Below are 18,999 nucleotides of genomic sequence, written 5' to 3'. Positions count from 1 at the left end.
TGAAAATGATTGCAATTACAAATGCTTTGTTCGTAATGTATTCATTTATTTTGCTTGCAATGAAAAAACACAAAAGAAAATGAAACAAAAAATGAAATCATTATCATTTTACACAAAACTACAAAAATGGGCCGGACAAAAGTATTGGCACCCTCAGCCTAATACTTGGTAGCACAACCTTTAGATAAAATAACTGCGAACAACCACTTCCGCTATCCATCAATGAGATTCTTGCAATGCTCAGCTGGAATTTTAGACCATTCTTCTTTGGCCAACTGCTCCAGGTCTCTGAGATTTGAAGGGTGCCTTCTTCAAACTGCCATTTTCAGATCTCTCCACAGGTGTTCTATGGGATTCAGGTCTGGATTCATTGCTGGCCACTTTAGAAGTCTCCAGTGCTTTCTCTCAAACCATTTTCAAGTAGTGTTTGAAGTGTGTTTTGGGTCTGCTAGAACAGGGGTCCCCAACCTTTTTTGCACCACGGACCGGTGTTATTTGGGTCTTTTTTTTCACGGACCGGTGTTCTGACAAATTTTGCAACCCATCAAAAATTGCAACGATGCGGTTCTGCGCATGCGCGTAACGTTAAACATAGCCGCAAAATGCGCAAATGCGATTCCAAAGTAAACACTACAAACTTTCTTGAAAGAAAGGAATATTAACTTACGTTTGATCATGGAAGGTCTTGTAGAAAAGTTCTCCTCAGATTCATCCTGCCATGTAAGCTGCACACAACAGCTGCACACCGCGCTCACCATTAACGACTTCGACTTGTTGTTAAACATTAATAAAGAACCCCGGTTCACAACGATACGATGTTGGAAATTGTAGCAAGGTTTTCAATGCTCTTGTCGCGATGTCAGGATATTCCAGAATGACTTTAATCCAGAACCTCGGTAGAGTTGTTGTCTCAAATGTACGTTTATTAAGGTCGCCGTCATTTGCGATCTCTCCATTTATTCACAAACGGGTCACGAATCCACTCCTTCGCAGTTCGTGGGTCTTCGAGGTTGTAGGCTCGTCAGGTGCCCTTTTCGCCGTAAAAATATCCTTTTCGCCTTAAAAATATGTCCAAAGACGTCTGTTTTCCAGTTATCTTCGCTCGTGTGGGGGCTAATTATTTCTGGGAACAACTGTGCCACGCCCGCGGCCTAGTAATACGTTATTATAGAGGACAAGCGCACATAGATATATTACATACACAAACAAGATGTACTGCTAGCTGTCCAATCAATGGACTTCTATGACAACATTGTAATCTATCCCGTAGTATTATATCTAGAGTAGACAGAGGTATTGGTGTGTTAAGCAAGGGCACAGGGTTAATTCGGCCAGAATGCGGTCGTTATTAAATTATTATTTCTGTGCTGCCCGGTAGCAAATGCGCCACGGACCGGTACCGGTCCGCGGCCCGGCAGATGGGGACCCCTGTGCTAGAAGACCCCTGACCGCTGAGGGAGACCAGGCTTTCTCACACTGGACTTTACATTATGCTGCAAAATTTGTTGGTAGTCTTCAGACTTCATAATGCCATGCACACGGTCAAGCAGTCCAGTGCCAGAGGTAGCAAAGCAACCCCTAAACATCAGGGAACCTCCGTCATGTTTGACTGTGGGGACCGTGTTCTTTTCTTTGAAGGCATGTTTTTTTTTCTGTAAACTCTATTTTGATGCCTTTTCCCAAAAAGCTCTACTTTGGTCTCATCTGACCAGAGAACATTCCTCCAAAACATTTTTGGCTTTCTCAGGTAAGTTTTGGCAAACTCCAGCCTGGCTTTTTTTATGTCCCTGGGTCCCAATTGGGGTCTTCCTAGGTATCCTACCATAGAGTCCCTTTTCATTCAGACGCCGACGGATAGTACGGGTTGATACTGTTGTACCCTCGGACTGTAGAACAGCTTGAACTTGTTTGGATGTTAGTCGAGGTTCTTTATCCACCATCCGCACAATCTTTCGTTGAACTTTCTCGTCAATTTTTCTTTTCCGTCCACATCTAGGGAGGTTAGCCACAGTGCCATGGGCTTTACACTTATTGATGACACTGCACACGGTAGACACAGGAACATTCAGGTCTTTGGAGATGGACTTGTAGCCTTGAGATTGCCCATGCTTCCTCACAATTTTGCTTCTCAAGTCGTCAGACAGTTCTGTGGTCTTCTTTCTTTTCTCCATGCTGAATGTGGTACACACAAGGACACAGGACAGAGGTTGAGTCAACTTAAATCCATTTTAACCGGTTGCAAGTGTGATTTACTTATTGCCATCATCTGTTATGTGCAAGCAAAATAAATGAAGGTATTACTACCAAAACATTTGTAATTGTAATCATTTTCTGGGAGAAATGGAGCGTTATCTGACAGAATTGCAGGGGTGTCAGTACTTTTGGCCAGCAGTGTACTAGGGGTGTAACAGTTCACATGAATGTATTGAACCGTTTCGGTATTGCATTTTCGGTTTGGTTCACTTACGTACCGTTTCAGTTTTATGATTTTTTTTCCCTCATAAAGATTATTATTAGCGCTTTATTATTAAGACTTTCCGCACAAACTGGCTGGTGGCGTTGCAACGGACACCCAGGCTGAGCCCGGCCAAAGACACTACAACCGATGGCAGCACAGGGAACGCTTTTTGGCTTTCCTACAATGTTATTTTTGGCAGCCCTTTTAATTTTTGTCTTTTGGATGTAAATACTATTTAGTCTTCGTCATATGTTAGTCATTTCAAAACATGTCTGGCTTCGTCTAGTTTTACGTAACGTTTACGCAAAATGTTTTCGTCACTTTCCTGGTGATAATACGCACTCGGCAGAAAAACAGTTCATTATTTTCAATTAATTATACCTAACTGTACTGTGTGTAAAAAGAAAAAAAAAACATTTCAGAGAGTTTTAAGAGGCCGGACGCCTTTAACACTACCCTAATTCTAACGCGACTGCTATGCTAATGCTACGAGTTACATTTAATGTGTGATGATCACACGGCACAGACCTTTAAAGCCTAAAGTAACATTGCATATTCTCTCTTGCCAAGATAGAAAACAAATCTCGCTGTGTGCTGCAAAACAAGCAAGCTTGGAGAGGAAAGGATACCGATGAGTGACACAATCAGACACTGCTACAATGCAGGTTAACTATGCATAACTATGTCATACATTGAGAACATGTGATAGAAACTATGGCACATTCCGTCTCATTCTCCTCTCAGACGAAAACTGGCATTTGTCTCGCTATGTTTTAGTCTCCCAAGACCCTTTTTGCTTGTTATCGTCTCGTCATCCTCATGAAAAAAACTGTTTGTCGACCAATTATTTTCGTAATGGTCATCGTTGACGAAAACAACACTGCTTGCCCATTAAATTTCGCAATGGACAAAGACAGGTGGATGAATCCAAAGCTATATTGAAACTGCTGCAGGGATATTTTAACCCCCTTAATACGGCTTAATCCAACAATGAATGTTGAACCTTCACATTAGAAAATTATTGTCACTACAGCCAGATATGTGCTTTCTGCAGAAAATGTGGTTATGTAAATCTCTAGGGAAAAAAAACATGAACATAGACAATTACACCTATCATTTTCAGGTTCTTGCTGTTAAGTTTCTAGTTTTTCTTGTTTATTTCTACAATTACATTTGTTACAGTTACAATTGTGTTATTTATTATTTAAGAACACTGAGTGTAGTTTATTTCAAATATCACCTGAAAAGGGTCACTACCATTTATTTACACAAGTTCTATAGCAGGGTTCACTAAATCTGGAACTCGGTGCCATTTTTCCTGTCGTGTTTTCCATGTCTCTCTCACCTAACACACGTGAATCAAATGATTATGTCATCAGCAACCTCTCCAGAAGCCTGATAATGATCCTGATTATTTTGATTCAGGTGTGTTGGAGGAGGGAGACATGGAAAACACGACAGAAAAAATGGCACCAAGGTCCGGATTTAGGGAACCTTGTTCTATAGGTTACATTTTTAAGACTAAAAGCGTTAAAAGTATTTTTACCTGCCTTTTTTTGTACCGAAAATGAACCAGGCACTTAAAAAAAGGAAACAAAATTACATTTTACTGTGTACTGTTGCACCCCTAATATATTATTAATATTATTAAAGCAACACTTGGTAACCTTTCGGGTTTGGTCGATTTTTGCGATGCTGGTGGACAAAAGCACTAGTGTTTTGCCTTAACGAGCATACGACAGGAGAAAAAAAGTCTTAAATAGGATTATCATGTGAATTAGAATCATATTTTGAGACGATTCGACTATATACAACAATTAAGCAAAGCGCAGCTAACGAGAAATTAGTCTTTAAACTTCTGGTTAGCCACGCCTACCATTATATGGCTCTAGCGTCCCCAACAGGTGGATGACGTCAGCAGGAGACTGATCTCATCGGTTTTACTATTCAGCCCATTGAGGGGGAATTATTCAGAACGAGGAAAACGCGAAGAGAGCTGCAAAATATCATTGTTTCTGTCTCTTTACTTCAATATTTTTACAAGATATTCTTTTTATCCAAGTATTTTCCCCAATTGCTAAATAAATGGCATGGTAATGACAAATAAGAGTCTTGTGCTAAATGGGATATGAAATGATAAAAATGCATTTATTCAGGACGACATGGCAAAATTACTCCATAATGGTCAAAACTGTCGACTTCACCTTTACTGTTGCACCTCCCGGACGATATTTTATGACACCTACATCGGACATATGTCATTTCCCTTCCCCGGCTTCGGAGAAAGTAAACAAACCAAGAGGCACGACAGCTAGCCGACATGCTAACCCGAACCGAGTGATGTTTCAAAGTCTTCGAAGCGGTAAATCGCACATAACTAACCCGGATTATTTGACATGACGACTGGGTTGTCGATTGTCTTCGCGGATCGGCAAACCGCTCGGCGGAGAGCAATTTACAGCTCGTTCCCCGGAGGAGGGCGGCTGCAGTTGTTGTGCAGCTAATGTGCATGAGGAGAGCTTTTTACATGCCTATCAATGATCAAACGTAAGTAGTCCTTTATTTAAAGAAAGTTTGTAGTGTTTACTTTGTAATCGTTGTATTCGTATTTGACATACCACAAAACAAATTGTTTACTCACTTCCTCCTAAGTCCAATGGTCCCACAGTAGTAGGGCTTGTTTTGGCCAATATCCACGGTGAATGGGAACCTTTTGAACCTCCAAAAAGGTGCACACGCCTCTCCCTCATACAGCAAGATTTTTCTGCAGCCGTTTGGCTGGCGTGATGCGAAAAATAAACGTATTAATCCGCAAAATCAGCTGAATCCTTAGTCCTCATACACAACGGTACGCTGTATAGTGAAGAGGAAGCCTTCATCCGCACACGTCACAGCGCCCTCCTCCTCAATGCAAGACCGAAGGCGGAAGTCGCTCATTTTCATGGCGCGGAATTAAAAAAACTAAATAAATATAGCGATTGCTTCCACACACATCCAAGCGGTCCATATCATTCAGGAGCATAAAATACCGCGTGTATTATGAAATAAACATGCTTTTTCGTGTCACATGCACTTTAAGAAAGACTTGTGTTTTACATGAGGACCAGCGCTGTTTTTCCATGGGGACCAGCGTACACCCGCACAGTGTCATAAAATCATCAATCGGTTAAAAACGAATCTCCCGGTCGCCTGCAGATGGATTAAACAATATTTCTGTTTTCAGCGGCTGTATGAAGGATTAATAATAATAAGCTAATCAGTCCAGACGTGGCTAACAATAGCATATGACGGTTAGCAACCGTGTAGCCCTGACGACTTCGGTTGGGGGGGCGTGACGCCAGCGAGTGAAAGCCGGGGCAATGTTTATTCTGTATATTCTGGTGGCCTACCCTTTTTTTCCTCCTCGGACAATTTTTTTTGGTCTCTTTTGTTACTCTGCCATTTTTGAAGAAATCGCGTGAAAGCGTTCGCATCGACTTCCGTCTTTACAATGAATGGGGATATGGGGAAGTCATGTATGCCGTAAAGCAGTCAGCACATTTGTAATTTTTTTTGTGAGGCAGTGTTCCTGCCACCCTCCTCAGAAGTTAATTAGTGCCGGGGAAAGTGATACAGACCCCTCAAGAACTAAAAGGTGTCATTTAACTAGTTGTCAGTCGACATATTAGCACAAATGTTATGAAAATATTCTTTTAATTTTTTCATTTTAAGGTTGAAAAGTTACCTAGTGTTGCATTAATACAATAATTAGACAAGTGGCAATTTTCAACCATATAATTGTATCCATATTTAATAACTCCAAACTGTATAAACCTGAATACTTATTTCAGATGTACTTTTGTAATTTATTCGCTTGTAAATCCACATTGGGGTATAATTCAACATATCACACATTTTTAGCTGGATGTAAGGATGGAAAAGTTGACGTCTTACTGGACGATATGCTGGGAGAACAAACCGAGGACAATACTCTGCGCGCCTCAGAGGTGAGAACATCACGTGAAAACCCCGCAGCCACACAGAACTTTATCTACATATGTTACCTCGCCACCTACAGGCTGGAGCTAGCGACCACTCGGACATCGTGACGCTACAGGAGCTTAGAGAGGGCGCGGCAGCGACAGGAGACGAGGGCTCGTTCATGGGCATGTCCTGCAGCAGCCAGTACACCTTCACCGCCGCAGAGACCGGTAGGAATTCAAGGCCTCGCCTTTTCTTCGCCTTTCTTCGAAAAATGTCCCCTTCTCGGTTATTTTTTCCTTCATTTTACGGTACCGACGCAGATATGAGTTCGAGTCGCTGGAAAGTTGGTCGCAGCCTGTTGAATTTAGGCTGCCGTCTGCAACGTCGGCTCACGGGCGGCTACACTTTTACAGGTGGCCCCATTCAAAGTGTGACATTTAAAAGCTTGTTCACAAACAACTAATTGACACGGGAAATATTTCAAGTCACGTACACAAACTAATTTTGTCTTTGTTTTATGCATTTATTTTAACAAAGCTTTGAAGGACACTCATTGGCTGCCATTGATGGCTTTAGATGTCCAATCCATTTGAAGTGGGAGGGATGGCAGCTTCCATGATTAGCTGCTGTAATCACTCACAATGGGTTAATTTGCAGTTAAAATAGTTCACAGTGTTAATTAATACAGTAGTCGTTGACTAATTTGATAGTCGATGGCACAAATGCATGATTTTGCATGAAGAAACTGGCGTGTGTATGCATGTATGTATTTGTATTTTGTTTACACACCGATACTGAACGTGTGATCTTTGCATGTGTCTCCCAAAGTTTTACCTGCCGGACGACCGGCCGCCGCTACAAACTCAAGCAGTAGCGAGAGTGAAACCAACCCCAACGTCACGGTGCGAAGACGCAGGGTCAGGAGGAGTACAGCAAATGCCGGTACAGAGTCTTGCGAAGAGGATGAGACGACGCTGGCGGAAGTCGGCGAAGACCAGGAGCGACGGGTGGAGCGGACCGATGTCGGACCCATTCGAGGCAATGGCGACGAAAACCACCGCGGTTACATTTTGCTCGTCCTCCTCTTCGCACTCAGCATAGGCCTTGGACACTACTACGGTAAGATTAAACCATTTTGCAGTTTTACACATTGAGCTTAATTTGAGGAATGAATGGAAAAGCATTTTTTTAATCTTATTTAAAGGTACCATGCAAGAGAGGCCGAAAACAGCAAACAAAGTCAGAGAACGTGATCTCGACAGTGTGCGGGATGTGCTTCAATATCATGTAAGAGAACTTTCATTCTTTTGACAATAATTATTTTAAGTACAATGCTGGAATTGTACTCTTGGAAAATACTGGGCAAAAATTTGAAAGATATTTTAGAGGTCTGATTCACAAATTTTTGCCATTTTCTCAATCTTGTAATTTTCCCTCCTATAGCGTACTTGAGCCCCTTTCACATCTACCTGAACACCGTTAAAATTCCAGGATTTAAACGGGTAGCCCTTGTGTATGAAAGCAATTTCCCAGGTCGACTGACACGGAGATTTCGCGGACATTTAACGGGTCGCATCTTAGTATGATGTCCAGGACTTTTCCTGGACGAGGCATGTGTGAAAATACGCGTTTGATTCCCGGGTAACATCACGATGGCTGATGATGTAAATATCATGGCGGACCGATTGTCATTTCCTATTTCTTCGCAGTAAGACTAAATGCGGTAAACAAACATCACAACCATCAACATGGCAAACTGGAAATGGCAATATTAAAGTGAAAACAGAACGAAATTAAATTGCTACTGGATCGTAGAGCCGAGGAAGAGAGTCCATCGACCATCTTTGGAAATGTGTGGTTTATTTTGTTGCCGATGTTGGGGTCCGCAACTGTGGAAACAAGGTTGTACATCAAAGCAAAAAACAATGGAGGGACGCGTTCAAGGGTTTATCAAATACAAACAAAAATACATGCGTCGCGGAAGCGGGGGAATAAAAAAATGGGTCCGTAACAGTAAGTCGATGGGGATCAATAATACTAACTAAAGCGGTTGGCAGAGAGCCGATAAGACAACAAAACAAATTTACTCAAATGCCAGCACAACGTAAGATATTTCAAAACAAGGGTGGCAGACGAACAAGCTAGCAAATGCACGAAATTGGAGAGTTCAAGGTGTCGAATAGCACCCAGCAAGTTAATATCTCGGCACCCTTTTCTTGGATCGCCTGGGCTTAAATACAGTCTTGATGATCTTGACTTGGCTGCAAAGTGTACCAAAACAGGATCTGACTAACAGAATGTGACGGCCGATGCCGACCAAAAACGACGTCATGTCCAGGTTATAAAATCGCGTCAGCAGCCGTCCCCAGAGTCCCCACATAGAGCGCCGAGTCGCAACAAAGGACAAGTCTGTGAAAGTGTCCAACCCCCTGTCATTCATGAGATATATCTCCATGTGTGAAAGCAATGACACGAGTAAATCCCGTGTCACCTTAAACGGGAATTTACCGGTATATGTGTGTGAAAGGGGCTTTACTTTAACACTGTAAAAACTATTGGCACAACTTGAAATTGCAAGTCAACCAAAATAACTTGAATTTTCAACTATGATGGAAAACTCAACAAAAAGAAAATTCAAACTAAAATTCTAATTAAAACTGCATATTAAGGGAACTGGATTTCCTTTACATGACATGGGAATACTCAAAATAACAAGACCCTTTTAATGGAAAACTCAAATTATCTGTTAACACTTAATATTTATATTCTTTATTCTGTTAATTGTTAGAATGCAACATTTTAAGTAAACTAAATTTTAAGTTTATAATATTAACTTGATAAATGAGTTAGGTATGCTCAAAAACAGAGTGTTAGATTCTATTCTGTTAAGTTTTTTGGACACAACATTTTAAGTTGACAAAATTTTAAGTTTATAACATTAACCTATGCTATAGTTATCTGAATAACTGTTAATTGCTATGTTACATTAACATACCGGGTTCGTTGTTTATGCGTCATGTAACGTTAGCATACCTTACACTTATCAGTATGAGGGGCCGTACAAGACATTTTTCATTCTGGCCCTCTCACACACATACATTCTCCTTTCACATACATATATATTCACTCTCACACACATACATTCTCCTCTCACATGCATACATTCTCCTTTCACATCCATACATATTTACTTTCACATTCATACATTTTTACTTTCACATTCATACATTTTCACTCTCACATTCATACATTTTCACTCTCACATTCATACATTTTCACTCTCACATTCATACATTTTTACTTTCACATTTATACATTTTTACTTTCACATTCATACATTTTTACGTTCACATTTATACATTTTTACTTTCACGTTCATACATTTTCTCTGTCACGTTCATACATTTTCACTCTTATATTCATACATTTTTACTTTCACATTTATACATTTTCACTCTCACATTCATACATTTTTACTTTCACATTTATACATTTTTACTTTCACGTTTATATATTTTCTCTCTCACGTTCATACATTTTCACTCTTATATTCATACATGTTTACTCTCACATTCACTCATTTTTAGTCTGTGAAATGTATGTTTGTATAAATAAAATATATGTGTATAAGAGTGAATATATATATGTATGTGAGGAAAGGATGTATGAACGTGAGAGGAGAATGTATGTATGTATGAGTGAAAGTATAGTGAAAACGGAAGGAGTCTAGTTGAAGCGGAAGCCAGCTCTGATTGGCTAGCTCTGACTGGTAAGCTCTGATTGGCTGAGAACCTGACGCGGGTTACTGTTCATAAAATAACAACTAAGGGTCAGCAAGCATGGAAGAGGACGCACAATCACTTCGGCAAGCAGTTGGACTTTTGCAAAACATTTTGTCGACCCTAGAAACTGTAACTTCTTTGGCTTCCTGTCTCGAGCGGCGGCAAAGGACACAATCAACTGCACCCAACAATGCTAATTATGACGCAGTTGAAAGTGAAATGAGAGACATTTTTAGACCGAGCAACTCTCGAACCTCTTCAACTGTCCAAGCGAGAGCTAATATGACCCGCTCGTAAACTACTGCGGTCAAGCCACCTTCCACTCGTAAAAACGAAGTCAAGCTAGCCGCCCCTCATTTGGATCATTGTTTGCATTGTGTGCATTACAGTAATGCAACGCGCTGGCTTCATAATGGAACGCGGTGGCTTCACAGCGCAAGTCCCCCGGAGGCTTCACAGCGCTAGTCCCTTTATTGAAAAAAATAAATATGAATAAATAAAAAACGGGAAGCCACCCAAGAGCGGGTCCACTTGAGAGAGGCACTCGAGCACCCCGAGACCAAAACTAAAGTATTGTGATATAAAAAATAATTTAGGAATTCCGAGTAATACTACTTAGAAAATTGCTAGTTATTTCTGTCATTTACCCTTATTTCAAATATTAATTTAAAAATATCTGGCTGATATCCCAGGACGGATCCACTTCTGAGGTATACTAGACGACCCCAAGACTCGAACTAAAGTACTCTGATAAAACTCCGATGTATCATTTCAAAATAAAAGTACTTTGAAAATTGCCCATTTTTGCTGTAATTTCGCCTGATTTAAAAAATGGATTAAAAAAAATCTGGCTGATATCCCGGGACGGTTCCACTTCTGGGGTATACTGGACGACCCCAAGACTCGAACTAAAGTACTCTGATAAAATTCTGATGTATCATTTCAAAACAAAAGTACTTTGAAAATTGCCTATTTTAGCTGTCATTTCGCCTGATTTCAAAAATTGATTAAAAAAAATCTGGCTGATATCTTTCCTTACATACATATATATTCACTCTTATACACATATATTTTATTTATACAAACATACATTTCACAGACTAAAAATGTGTGAATGTGAGAGTAAACATGTATGAATATAAGAGTGAAAATGTATGAACGTGAGAGAGAAAATGTATAAACGTGAAAGTAAAAATGTATAAATGTGAAAGTAAAAATGTATGAATGTGAGAGTGAAAATGTATGAATGTGAAAGTAAAAATGTATGAATGTGAGAGTGAAAATGTATGAATGTGAGAGTGAAAATGTATGAATGTGAGAGTGAAAATGTATGAATGTGAAAGTAAATATGTATGGATGTGAAAGGAGAATGTATGCATGTGAGAGGAGAATGTATGTGTGTGAGAATGAATATATATGTATGTGAAAGGAGAATGTATGTGTGTGAGAGGGCCAGAATGAAAAATGTCTTGTACGGCCCCTCATATATCAGCTTGTTATTCACTATTGTATTTTTTTTTTTAATTGACTTTCAAGATGACATGTCTGTTCTTGGTGTTGGATTTTATCAAATAAATTTCCCCCCAAAATGAGACTTATATATGTTTTTTTTTTCTCTCTTCATTGCGCATTTTTTGGTTGGTGCAACTCATACTCAGGTGTGATTTATAGTCTCAATTATATGGTATTAAAATCTTGAAGGGAACTACAGATAGAAAGACTTGTAGTTCTTAAAATTTAAATGTTAGTGTGACTTATAATAATTTGATATTAAAACCCCTTTTGATGTTTTCATATTTATAAAGTTTGTAAAATTAGTTTAACAAGTAGGTCGCCCTTGTTGTTGACGCCGCGATGCACTGTGGGTGTTGACATTAACGGGTGGTTCTGCCGCGCTTTCAGGGTAAGACTCTTAACGACATAAACATGTCATCCATTCAGCTCTTTCAATTTGAACCCGGTAGGAACATTAATAAGAAGGACAGCGCTGTCGATATTTCACAAAACGAGCTGTAGAAGCAAAATAAACAGGAAAGACGAGAGTAAACAAAACCGGTGTTCTGCAAAAATGTTCTACAAGAGGCAAATTTGACACCCAAAGTACTACCGTGCTCTTTCAGCTTGTTTTGCTTAAATGCATACAGGCAGAAGGTACTAAAAATGCCTTCAGAAAATACTTAAAGGTAGTAATATCAGATAAGAGTGGTTTAAATACGCTACGTGACTAATGTGGTCAACAGATCAACAATCTGCTTTAAAGCTAAAAGTATTTTGAGGCAATGAAAAGGTAATAAACAGGCATGAAAATCTCTCACCTTTCGGCGAGATTCGCCGTTTTGAAGTCAGAAAGGGTGACCTACGTGAATCGTGTAGATCCGAGGAGAAACTTTTTAAGGAGGGTGGGGGGTCGGGAGTAGGCATGTGCCGGTTTCCGGTGTCACGGTTTACCATGGTATAAAAATGTCGAGTTTTCAAAACCACTAAAATTATCTGTCACACCGTAGTACATGATTCGCTATTATTTTTCATGTGTCAAAAATGCAGCCAAAAGTGGTGCGGCAGCGCTCACCCCTGCCCCTGTTTGTTGCTTTGTGTGTCAGTGACGCTATTCCAGCGAACCCAAAAACAAAACACAAGGCGTACATGTCTTCAATTTATTGAGCTCTCAGATCGTGGTAACTGAAATATACGAAATGGATACATTTAAAAGGTTGTACAATAGTATTTTTCCATGTGTGAGTAGCTTCAACTGATTAGCACTATGAAAAAAAAAGCACCAAAAACAACACATTTTCCTTTCAAATTCACAATACAAACTACAGTGGTACCTCTACATACGAAGTTAATCCGTTCCAGGACCTTGTTTGTAAGTCGAAATGGTCGTATGTCGAGCAGGATTTTCCCATAGGAATACATTATAATTCCATTAATTCGTTCCACAGCCCAAAAACCTGCACTAAATCCTTAAAAAATACTGCTGGTGCTATTACAAATGGCAATTACACGTAGCAAAACAAATAAATTATAAATCAAAATTGGAATAATATAATAAAAAGAAGAAGAAGAATTCCTGTAATAGTGTAACGAATCGGGTTCTAATAAGGCGGACGTTTTTTTGTGTACCTGAACGCACCGCGGCGCTGACGTGCCAGAGACGGACCGGTGAGCTTGAGTTTCACTTTCACTTTGAATGTTCTCTTGAGAACACCGTCAATTGCGGCAGACAGCAGGCGTTTTGTGTTGAATAAGTTGTGAAAGAAATGATGAAAACGTGGCGAAGCTGGCGATTTCTTTGGAGATGTTACCACAATAAGAATTGTCAGCTTAACTTATAAAGACTGGCGAACGATGGTCGGAGGAGGACCGTGGAGATGTATTGTTGAGCCATTTCACGGATGCCCACCCCACGCTCATATTTTTCTGTCATTTGCATCTTCATTTAGAAGGTAAGCATCAACTTTTTCCTTGTTTCCCCACCTGTATCAACCTTTTCTGAAACCTGTGTTGATTTGTCACACAAGAAAATCCGCCGTGCATTCGTCTGCGGTGCTGCCATTGTCGTCGTATTTCGAGCACGTCGTCGGATGTAGAAACAAATGGCGAGTCAAATTTTACGTCGGATGTCGAAAAGTTCGTGTGTTGAAGCGATCGTATGTAGAGGTACCACTGTAATTAAAAACTTACAAAGACTAATGTTAGCCTAGGCTTAGCTGGAAGAGCAACTTCGTCGAGGTTTTAAGTCTCACAACCGCTAAGTGAGAAACAAGCTTGAAGTGGAAAAACGGATAGCGTCAAAGATCGCTAATTGCGACAGATGATCTTGCCCTAAGCACAAATTCACGTCCGGTGTATCAGCTGGGTGTTGCCTGCACCGGCGGGGGGCCCTGCCCTGCCTTGGGCTTGGTGGGCCGCTGGGGGTCCCGTGGCGTGCCGTGCCAGCTGGGGGGCGGGCTTTCGTGGGGGCAGACGTGGGGTTGGTGGTGCGTCCCCTCCTGCCATCCCTGAAGGCCGGTTGATGGGTGCGCGGGTGGCCCAGGGGACCACCCTGGATCCCGCGATGGCTCCTTTGCTGGGCGGCGGGAGGAGGGATGGGCTGCGCTTGACCCCCCAAAGACCCCCCGCCTGCCCTCCTTCCCTCCCCGGGCTGGCTGGGTGGGGGCCGTGGCCCTGGGTTGGCGCCCGCGCGGCTTCTCTGCCCGTCTGCGTGGCTGTCGTGCGCCCGGTGGGGGTCGCGTACTGCTGGATGCGGTAGGGCATGCTCGGGTTGGGGGGTCCTGGTGCCGGGATTGGCGATGGGGCGACGTAGGGTTGGTCGCCAACGGGCTTACATTCATAAGAGATTCACATGATTACTGGGTTCTAGATCACAGAACTGATTTGTGTACACTCTCTTTCAATCACTTAGCTTATAGACACCCCCACCCCCGTCCCCCTCTTTCACTGGCCAATAGGCCCCCACATGGTGTAAACCGGAAATACATCTCGCTGACGATGGCACTAGCATATTAATAATTAGTCTAGATGTTCTATGTATTTCTTGTTGTTGTTTGTGGATGTGTTTCTTTTCTTTCTTCTTTTGTGTTGCTTTTCTTCTTTCCCCCATAAGCCCTTCCTGTTCGCTGCTTTGTCATAATAAAAAGGTATTTTGAATGATCACATTGGGAGTATATCAGACTTTCAATGTGAAACATTAAAACTGTTCAGACAACCTGGGCACTTAGACTTCCATTCTCTGTGTCAAACAGATGAACAGGACAGGTTAAAAAAAAAAAAAAAATTTCACGTTCGCTGGACGAGAGGAGGTCTCACTCCCAATATTTTTTTCAGATGAATGCATTTGCCAGCATATTGGATTTGGTGAGTAACGGTTTCAATCCTTTTCGTATTTGGCTGTATAACAAAGTTACTGCCGTTTGTTGCAACTTGCGTCGAACACTGCCAGAGCTAGCCAAATCTCCAGTAAAAAAATAGCTCCCATTAAGTTAGCGTCAAGCTTGTGTATTTAACGGTAATATAAAAGATACGTAAGCTTCTTTCTAATATCGCTGTACACAATGCTCAGCGCAGTTACGCAAACATTCGCACGCATGCGCACATCAGTTAAAAGCGGCAAGTACTCACTATTTTTGTTTTTACTGAGTTTTTTTATGAACTTTTCACTCCCTCAAAAATACTTTTTGCATGTATTACCCTCCCATACTTTTAACCATTGTGTTTTTTTGTGGTAGCTTTAAAGCAGTTGACCACATTAGTCACGAAGCGTATTTAAACCGTCCTTATTTGATATAACTACATTTAAGTCTTTCTTAAGGCATTTTTTAGTACGTTCTGCCTCTATGCATCTAAACAAAACAAGTTAAGAGCACATGGTGGTACTTGGTGTGTCAAATTTGCCTCATCGCCGATGTAGACATTTTGGCAAAATGCCGGAACATACTGTATGTCCTCCACACTGTTCTCACCTTTTTAACCCCTGACCCATTTTCATGCCTGAATAAAAGACTCAATAAAAACTCAAAGTAAGTAGCAAGTACTCGCCGCTTTTAACCGATGTGCGCACTTGTGTGTAGACTCGCCTCGTAGGAAGGAATTGCTGAACCCCTTTAGTGTTTGTCTTGTGACAGCTGCGGACACTGCACTGTCGCTGCATGCAGGTAGCGTTCAAGAACACAACATTTAGTAACATTAACTAACACCACAAGGACCATGTTATTTTTTTTCTACATCGGTAGTATGTGTATTGTTTTTTATCTATTAGCTGCAATCAGTAACAGGTCCTCAGATGAAAACCAACAAATCTGTTACAGTACGTGACTGTGGAAGCAAACAGACAACAATAACAGAGGGATTGTGTAAAAGGGTTTATTGAACACACACAAAAAAAACACGCGATCGCAAAAAGGGAGACAAAGAAAGGGTCCGTGACAGTAGGTCGGGATCTCTTTAAAAAAAAAAAAAATGGGGGAAAAACCCGGTGAGGCGCAGACAAACGAAAAAATCCAAGGGAAGGGTGCAACAACCAACAAAGGGGTATACAAACTGTCAAATGGCAGCAAGTCAATATCTCAGCAAGCCGCCTAGGATCGGTTTAAAGACACTGCTGATGAGCTGGAATTGGATGCAGCTACTATGTCGGGAAATCATCCCACAGCTCTGTAACAAAACAATCTGACCAGCAGCATAATGTGAAAAAATCATGCCAGTCGTCATACTAGCTTCGCATTTATAGAGCACAGCCATTCTCCCAGTCAGCCCAACTGCGTCATCACACCCAGCATGCATTGCGCGCGTAAACATGGCGGTCAAAACATTTACAAGATATTTAGATTTTTTAATCAATGGCAATAATATATGATTCTAATAACATATTTAAGTAAAGAGAACAATTGTGGCTTTTTAAAGCCTACAAGTCTTTAAGCCCGTGGTTCCCTTTAAGTTGGCGTGAATAATTTTAAGTTTTAGTTTTGACATTATGTGCACAACTAGCCATATCTTTTGGAAAAACAGTGTTAATCATTGTTTTCATGCCTGTTTCTTCCATATTTCATTGAATGTCAAATTTTGAACAATAAAAAAAGCACATAAAATAGTGATTTTCATATTTTCAACCCTCTGTAGGGCACTTATTTAACTCACTGGCTGCCATTGATGGCGCTAAACATCGAATCCATTTTGACTCGCAGAGGCTGGCAGCGAATGTTAGCCAAATATCATCATACATCACTTGCCATAATTAAGGGTTAAACCTGACATGATAAGAAAAAAACGAATTCAGTTTTGCATTCCTCACATAAAGAATTGTTTTTAAAAAATGGAGATAAGTTTTACGTTCTTATATTGTTAGGTGATTTTTATTTATACCTTTTTTTGCAGGTCAAGAGCGACCTTGCCCAGGACGAACTGAATGAACAGAATGTTATATCATTGCTCACAGAAGTCATCAAGAATATGAGTGCAGAGAATAAGGAGCTTACCTTCAAGCAGGAAACCGTTCAGGTAACTTCCATTCCCTGATTTCATTTATTTTGAATACCACTGAAATGGAGCATTTCTCCGCTGACATCGGGCAGGAGGCGGGATAACACCCTGAAATAGTTGCCAGACAATCACAGGGCACACGTACACAAACAACTTACCACAATCACACACCACCGTGGCGTTGACCCCCCATCCATCAGATGCAAATTTACTGGTAGTCCCCGGATTACGAACAAGTTCCGTTATTATGCTTGCCATGTAACCCAAATTTCTGTGTAAATCGGAATGAACCCTTTAAATACCCCTAATACCCCCTAAATATAAAAATCCCAAAATAACTATCCAAAAACATGTATTATACGTCATTGTACTGTCCTTGTCAAGTCTATTGCACCACTATATTTATTGTTGAAATAAAAATAGCGCAAACATCCGTTTTTGTATCAAGTGCTAGTACAAAGTAGAGATGTTACGCTGGAGCCTTCCTGCTCGAATCTGATTCGAGCAAATGAAGTAGAGGCGTGTCAAAAAACGGCGTTGAGCCAGCCAAAAATCACGTGACTACTAGGGGTGTGCCATCTTAGACACCCACCGATTCGATTCGATTACGATTCAGGGTGCTACGATCCGATTATTAAACAATGATTGCGGTATTGACGATGATTGCGGTTATCGCGATTATCGATACATCGTACATTACTACTTAATACAGTAGCCAAACAAATTTATGTCCATTATTTACTTAAAATATCCTAATCATTCAACAGAAACGATGGAAACATGCTCATACAACAAAAAGCTCCCCTTAAGCTGCTTTTTAAAAATTTATTTATTTTTTACAAGAAAGTGAAAAAACATTAACCATTTTAAAGGGAGTACTTGTTTCTCTCAACAATACAATAAAATTTACGCAGATGGAATGAATTCCACATTTTCTGGAAACAAAGTGTCTTTGGAAATAAAACTTCTTTTAACCAATATACTTTGTTTTCACAGAACTCTGTACTATTTCGCATGTTTGTAGCGTTACCGCTGTATTTAATCGTGGTTTTACACATTCTGCATATGAAATGCACGTTAGCGAATTAGCTAATTAGCTTAGCGCTCGGCGCTAACTATTAACACCTCAAAAACAACAACAATAAAGGCTAAACAGTACAAGAGGGGTTCGTGTACTCACCTCTTTTAAATGCACACGGGTCTTAGCAACACACTCAGGACATTTTTCAATTGAAATGCCTTAAAACTACTGCTGGACATCTAAATGACAAGGAGCAACGAACTCTCTTCCCCTCTTGCTCTAAAAGCGCGACCACCGGGTTGCGCTTCTGTACCTGCTTCTCTCATACACAAATTCATTTTCCAGTCTTTTAAAAAGGAGTTAATCTCTCTCTCAGTAACCGGCAGCATCCATCATAACGTGCGCGCGCCTGTTAACGGTCCCTGGCGGCAGACGTGTCTTGAATTTTGTTCTGCTACGAGCGGCTGCCATAAAGTTATGAGGGAAAAATATCGTTTTTGAACCTTTATGAATCGTAATCGAATCGTCACGTGTCGAATCGCGATGCATGTAATAATCGATTTTTTTGGAACTCCTCTAGTGACTACTGCAGACGAGGCCTCGAACGTTACAGACGTGTCAGCAGCAACAAGAAAATTAAAACTCGATGGGAGCCCGCCCCGCTCGGGCTGGCTCAATCGGTGGGAACCCATTAAAAAGTGGCAGCGTAACGCGGTTATTCGGCGTTTTTTTTTAGAGGAGGAATTGTCGCGAGTGCTACAAACATTTTCTCACTTCGAAGTCAGCCGTGAGAATAT

The 18,999-nt window shown here is 40.8% G+C and overlaps 1 protein-coding gene across 1 annotated transcript in view; it reads left to right on the top strand.

Annotated features, from left to right (window-relative positions):
- ccpg1 (cell cycle progression 1) overlaps positions 1 to 18,999 on the top strand; it is a 47,494-nt gene that overhangs the window by 15,021 nt on the left and 13,474 nt on the right. The window contains exons 4-8 of the mRNA XM_057850124.1: positions 6,359 to 6,444; positions 6,516 to 6,648; positions 7,250 to 7,540; positions 7,626 to 7,708; positions 17,077 to 17,199. Coding sequence (XP_057706107.1) covers positions 6,359 to 6,444; positions 6,516 to 6,648; positions 7,250 to 7,540; positions 7,626 to 7,708; positions 17,077 to 17,199 — 716 coding nt within the window. The remainder of the gene's footprint in view (positions 1 to 6,358; positions 6,445 to 6,515; positions 6,649 to 7,249; positions 7,541 to 7,625; positions 7,709 to 17,076; positions 17,200 to 18,999) is intronic.

The sequence above is a fragment of the Corythoichthys intestinalis genome, chromosome 1 (genome assembly GCF_030265065.1).
Source record: "Corythoichthys intestinalis isolate RoL2023-P3 chromosome 1, ASM3026506v1, whole genome shotgun sequence".
NCBI classification, from domain to species: Eukaryota; Metazoa; Chordata; class Actinopteri; order Syngnathiformes; family Syngnathidae; genus Corythoichthys; species Corythoichthys intestinalis.
This window is presented reverse-complemented; position numbering and strand designations above follow the sequence as displayed.